Source organism: Salvelinus sp. IW2-2015, unplaced genomic scaffold, assembly GCF_002910315.2.
Source record: "Salvelinus sp. IW2-2015 unplaced genomic scaffold, ASM291031v2 Un_scaffold3123, whole genome shotgun sequence".
NCBI classification, from domain to species: Eukaryota; Metazoa; Chordata; class Actinopteri; order Salmoniformes; family Salmonidae; genus Salvelinus; species Salvelinus sp. IW2-2015.
This window is the reverse complement of record NW_019944413.1, coordinates 12,378-18,708: the sequence shown is the minus strand read 5'-3', so window position 1 is coordinate 18,708 and position 6,331 is coordinate 12,378. Positions and strand designations below refer to the sequence as shown.

Sequence of the window (6,331 nt, the reverse complement as noted above, 5' to 3'; positions counted from 1 at the left end):
CATGTGTGCTAACACGTTACTCACTGTGGCGTCACATTTTGGTCCTAGCAATGTAAACTTGTCTATATAAAGCTTCCGTGTCAGTTGTGCTGTGCACCCAGAGATCTGTACTATGATTGTGTCGCATAGTGTGGTGAAAGAAACTCTGCAAGTAAACAATATTCTTCTTGGGAAGGCTCTACCTTCTTGAAGAATGTGGTGACAGAGGACATACCAACACGGCCAATCAGAGAGGCTTTAAGCTTTTTCGTCTGTTGATGTTCTACCACTGCCGTTCTTCTCCGGCTGCCAATTGAAAGAGAGGAATTACAGGGTGCAGTGAACAATTCTATTGTCTTGACCTGAGCGTATAAATTGACATTTTCTCATCATGTTTTTCATAAAAAGTAAATTTCAGTTTCTTGCAAAGAGTCATTGTACCTCCTCTGTCTGCTCTTCTTCACTCTCCTTGTGTCACTCTTCTGACTCTCTTAACTTGTTCTTCTCCTCCAATCTTTCTCCTCCTCTTTTCTTCACTCATCTTCCTTTCCTTCTCTTCACCTTTCCACCTCACTCTTCTTCACTCTCCTCGCTTCACTCTTTTTACTCCCTTAATTTTTCCTTCTCCTTCCTCTCCAATCTGTATTAATAAACAGCATACTATTAGATAAAATACTTTGGTTAACAGATTCCCATCGCTTGCCTCATTTTTGTATTTTATCTCAAAAACATTGTTTGAAATAATAAATTGGCAGGCTCTGTAATCATATCCTTATCTTCCCTCTTCTCTCTCTCTCACTCACTCTTCTTCCTATCCAGTCGTCCTCCTCTCCTTCCTCTCCACTGCTAATGCTATCCATGAACATTTCTAAATATATTTTCACACAACTTATTATAATGCCAAACCATTAAAATTGTAATCTCCAAAAATATTCTCAGAATTAATTGTGCATTCATTTAATATAATCATATTTTCAAAATAGCCCGTCCACTGCATGTTTACATGTGAACGTTTTTTAACCTAGCTACCATAACAGTAGCTAGCTAACTTAGTCTACATAGCTAACGTTAGCTAGCATAACCTATTTAAAACCTTATAAAGCAGATCATCTATCTATATAATACATGGTGACATTATAACATCATTGGCTAGTATCTCAAACGATTGTAACTTACCTGGCTTGAAAATACGTTTGTGGTGATGTTTTGGATTCACTTGATACTTGCTAATGTTAGCTTCTGACCGAGTTTTCCACAGCAGTTTTCTCTAAAACTATCGCGAGCTGGTAGTCAGTAGTAGAAGAAGAGTGAATGAAGCTGCTATAGCGAGCAGCCCCCTCTGCTGGCCTAAACAAGCACAACGCGATTGAGACGTCAACCGGTAGGCTCTGCTGCCCGGTCTTTCTTGCCAAGTAAAATATTTCACTTTGCGGTCTGTTTTTAATAACGCACAGTTAAAAACGGGGACATTTCCGGGGACTGCTCTAGCCGGGGACAGGCCACCAAAAACGTGGACTGTACCTGGAAAACGGGGACGTCTGGTCACCCTAATCTACTGTCAGACTGGTGGATCTTACATGGATGTACCTGTAGTAAGTGGACCTGCTGTCAGACTGATGCTTCAGGTGGTCCTGGCATGGTTTCGAGGCCTGTTCAGAAATCTGGTGCTCATGAATGTGTGGCGTCAAAGGACCCTTTGATAATGAATAAAGTTGACATCACAGCTTTTATTGGTAAGGTTATCAATACGACTCGGGTTGTAGAAAGTAGAAATGCCAGGTTGAAGGTTATTGTGGAGATGGCAAAAGAGATATTGGGGGTAACAGATGTTACTGTTGAAATGGTTGTTGACATGCCGAACAATCCTATGGGAGTGTTTCAGCATGATATAGATAAAGTTGAATAGGTTTTGGGGAGTTTTTGGGGGAGGGGGAGGTAGAAGTTAGGGATTTATTTGGTTTAGAATTGTATGTTCATGGTAGTACAGAATTGGGCAGCTCATGATTGATCATACATTCCAGCACAGTGGGTGGCGGCATGCATTTAAACGATTGTTTGCGGACCGCCATGTTTCCCTATAAGAAGAAGGAGGAGAAGGAGGAAGGAAGAAAGAAGCAGTGGAGTGGAGCGAAGTGGAATGGAGTACCGTGTAATGGAGTACCGTGGAATGGAGTACCGTGGAATGGAGTGCCGTGGAATGGAGTGCAGTGCAGTGCAGTGCTGAGAATATGATTGTGGAGCCAGTTTGGTCGGAGATGGACAATGGCTCTTTCCCGAGGTCTGAGATGCTGTGCCCGGGTGTTTTCCTGGATACCTGTCCTCATAATCACCTCCGTGGTGCTGTGGTCCTACTACGCCTATGTGTTTGAGTTATGTTTATGTAAGTATGGGGATTATGACGGTTGTCTTATGTTTTCGTCGTATTGTCCGCGATGCTAGCTAGCTAACGTTTCCGGGACAGTGATGCCCAATACAAAAGCTCTTTAAACCTGCTAGCCAAACCTAGCTTCATGCTAACCAGGAAGCGTTTTTTTTCGTGATGTAGTCTTTATAAATCTATCTAGTGACCACATTGTACTGTTTTTTGTTTCCAATTCCATTTGAGAACGAATTATACTGTTGTTACATTTACCTACCAAATTTAGCAAGTAAATAAATGGCTAGTTAGCTATATATTTAAAGGCAATTAACGTTACGGAATGTAGCTAACTGTGTTGTGATAAGACAGTATGTTAGTTCCAGGTAAGTAAGGTCCCCGTAAGTACAGGTGTGAAGTAATCACTGTCAGACTGTAACATGTTGTTTTGCTGTCTTCACAACCCAAGTGTTGGCAGCTCCAGCTACCAAATAGCTGGTGGAGTACTGCTGTGCGCACTGTAGCTAGCTACATCAGCTGTTTGCATGTCAATAATTCAGAATTGTCCAATGTGTGCTCTTTACAGTCACTATCAGCAACACATTGGAGAAGGGTGAGTTTTTAACACATAGGCCTTATGGTCAGAATAGTCATCGGACACCTTGTAGACACTTGAATATCAGCTTGATAGTCGTAGTTTCCTAAGTGTCTGTCTGTGTTTCCAGTGGCCTACCTACTGGTGTTCCATGTGTGTTTTGTGATGTTCTCCTGGACCTATTGGAAGGCCATCTTCACTCCTCCTGCCTCACCCTGCAAGAAGGTAGGAGATCATTGTTGGTGGTTTGTCCCATCTGGAATAGGCCTATGTAACAGTTTAACCACTGCTAACTAGCTAGCCATTTCACATCCGTTACACCTACATGGCCAAGCAAGACATCATAAAGACTTGGCTTGTTCACACTGCAGGCCTTAATGCTTAAATTAGTTATTTTTTTCATATCTGTTTTGGAATACTGACTGTTCAAACAGCAAGTTACAAGTGACCGAATCAGATCTATGTGTTCAGACAGCAGTCATTTGTTGACTTGGCTATGCTAAGTCATAGTAACGACTGGTGTGTGTGTGCAGTGGTGTACGCTGATTGGTGGCGGTGCTCGTGGGCCTGCCTGCTATCACTCAGAAGTTATGTAACAAGCTAAGGTTAGAACGATGCCTGCCATGGACATTTCCCAGTTGCTTTGAATGTTCAAAATCATAGTGTAAGAACACTTTTAAAGCCTCAAAGGATAAGATGATCCAACTTTCAAAACGAGTCCTTTTTGGCTAGACACAACAGTCAACTAGCTAGCTAGCTAATTTCCCCCCAACATCGGACACCCCCTAACTTCGGACACTCTTTAGCGGTTGGAGCATTACATCACCTGGAGCTCAACATTTTAAACGGACTGGAAAATAACGGTACGTTTTGCGACTAAAGACACCCTTCTAGATGACCACCGATGTCCATTGCAGTTTATGTAAGTTAGGTTTTGAGTTTTCTAAAGTCATATATATATAGTTACACATTTTGTGGGATACCCTGTAAATTGTCAAATTCAACTGCGCGACAGACCACACATCATTTAATATGGAACTTTTTACCTAAATGATTTATATTCAGTTATATGTTAGTATTAAACTGATCTACTTTCTCAAACCATAAGATTAATCAGTAAAATAAATAATGAGACATTATTTGGTTACAACACTGAAGAAGATGTTGGTGAAGAACCATTTTTAAGAGTCAACAGGAGGGGCACCGGGCTACGGAATGGAAAGTTGACAGACAAGTCATTTTTTATTTTTTACCGGAAGGCTAGTCAACTATCTAGTAAACACTTCGGATACGAGGTTGGTGTCTCTTTTTTTGAACAAAATTAAACGGATATATCTTGTAATTGAACAAAATAGTAAGGTGGCCAATAATACGGGAGGTATTTTTTTGCTAAACCTCGAATCAAAAAGCAGAGTAGCAACGAGATGCCAAATAACAGTCTAAAAACCACCTTGAGGGCAACTACATCAGATTTGACGCGTGGCCAGGAATCAGATTTGACGCGTGGCCAGGAATCAGATTTGACACGTGGCCAGGAATCAGATTTGACACGTGGCCAGGAATCAGATTTGACGCGTGGCCAGGAATCAGATTTGAATCAGATTTGACGCGTGGCCAGGAATCAGATTTGACGCGTGGCCAGGAATCAGATTTGACGCGTGGCCAGGAATCAGATTTGACGCGTGGCCAGGAATCAGATTTGTATCTGATTTCAAACCACCTACAAAGGTGGTTTGAAATGAGGCCTTTAAATATTCGATTCCATGTGCTGTTTGGCTGTTCAGACTGCAGGAAAAAGTATAGATTTTAATCGAATATGCAAAAAAATTGGATCTGAGTCACTTCAAACTGCCTGTGTGAACAAGGCTATATACATGTGTAGCCTGTAACAAGTAGCCCAATAAAGCATGATCCCTGTTGACTAATGTAACTTTTTATGTTGCTGGAAGCTTTTGAATATAATGTTGTCTATAAAAGCCATAGAATGTTGCTGTTCTAATCAGAAGATGATTCAAAGCCTGTGTATTTATTATGGATCCCCATTAGTTCCTGCCAAGGCAGCAGCTACTCTTCCTGGGGTTTATTATGGATCCCCATTAGTTCCTGCCAAGGCAGCAGCTACTCTTCTGGGGTTATTTATGGATCCCCATTAGTTCCTGCAAGGCAGCAGCTACTCTCCTGGGGTTTATTATGGATCCCATTAGTTCCTGCCAAGGCACAGCTACTCTTCCTGGGGTTTATTATGGTCCCATAGTTCCTGCCAAGGAATAGCTACTCTTCCTGGGGTTTATTATGGATCTCCCATTAGTTCCTGCCAAGGCAGCAGCTACCTTCCTGGGGTTTATTATGGATCCCATTAGTTCCTGCCAAGGCAGCAGCTTACTCTTCCTGTGTATTTATTATGGATCCCCATTAGTTCTGCCAAGGCAGCAGCTACTCTTCCTGTGTATTTATTAGGATCCCATTAGTTCCTGCCAAGGCAGCAGCTAACTCTTTCCTGGGGTTTATTATGGATCCCCATTAGTTCCTGCCAAGGCAGCAGCTACTCTTCCTGGGGTTTATTATGGATCCCCATTAGTTCCTGTCAAGGCAGCAGCTACTCTTCCTGGGGTTTATTATGGATCCCCATTAGTTCCTGCCAAAGCAGCAGCTACTCTTCCTGGGGTCCATCAAAATGAATGCAGTTTATAACATTTTTAAAACATTACAATACATTGACAGATTTGACAACACATGCTTCATCAAGGCTCAGTAGTAGCTCATTATAACGTGGTTGTTGGTTCCAGTTCCAGCTGTCGTACTCCGATAAGGAGCGTTATGAGAGGGAGGAGAGGCCTGATGCTCAGAAACAGATCCTGGTGGACATCGCTAAGAGTCTCCCCATCTTCACTCGAGCTACGTCTGGAGGTGAGCCACTCATATCTACAGACACAAATGGCTCCCTATTCCCTTTGTAGTGCACTATACAAGGAACATGGTTCCATTTGGGACACAACCAAGCTTTTCCAGTCCTGTTAGCAAACCTCCTATCAAACATTTACACATGCTGAAGGTACCGATCAGTTAGTGTCTGGAAGATAAGGAAGGATCATATGACCTCTGTCTCTCTCTTTCTCTGTGTCTGTCTCTCTGTCTCTCTGTGTGTGTTTCTGTCTCTCTGTGTCTGTCTCTCTGTCTCTCTGTGTGTGTTTCTGTCTTGTTCTCGGTCTCTCTCTCTGTATCTCGTTCTCTCTCTCTCTCTGCCTCTCTGTCTGTGTCTCTCTCTCTCTCTCTCTCTCTGTTTCTCTCTCTCGCTCTCTCTGTATCTCTCTCTCTGTATCTCGTTCTCTCTCTCTCTGCCTCTCTGTCTCTCTCTCTGTTTCTCTCTCTCTCTGCCTCGCTCTCTCTCTGTTTCTCTCTCT

The 6,331-nt window shown here is 42.5% G+C and overlaps 1 protein-coding gene across 1 annotated transcript; it reads left to right on the top strand.

The window, feature by feature from the left end:
* Positions 1-2,058: 2,058 nt before the first annotated feature.
* Positions 2,059-6,217, top strand: LOC112075381 (palmitoyltransferase ZDHHC15B). The gene is made up of 4 exons (XM_024142391.2): positions 2,059-2,359; positions 2,922-2,948; positions 3,061-3,155; positions 5,717-6,217. The coding sequence occupies exons 1-4, from the start codon at positions 2,242-2,244 to the stop codon at positions 5,885-5,887; spliced, it is 411 nt and encodes a 136-aa protein (XP_023998159.2). The 5' UTR covers positions 2,059-2,241; the 3' UTR covers positions 5,888-6,217.
* Positions 6,218-6,331: the final 114 nt, after the last annotated feature.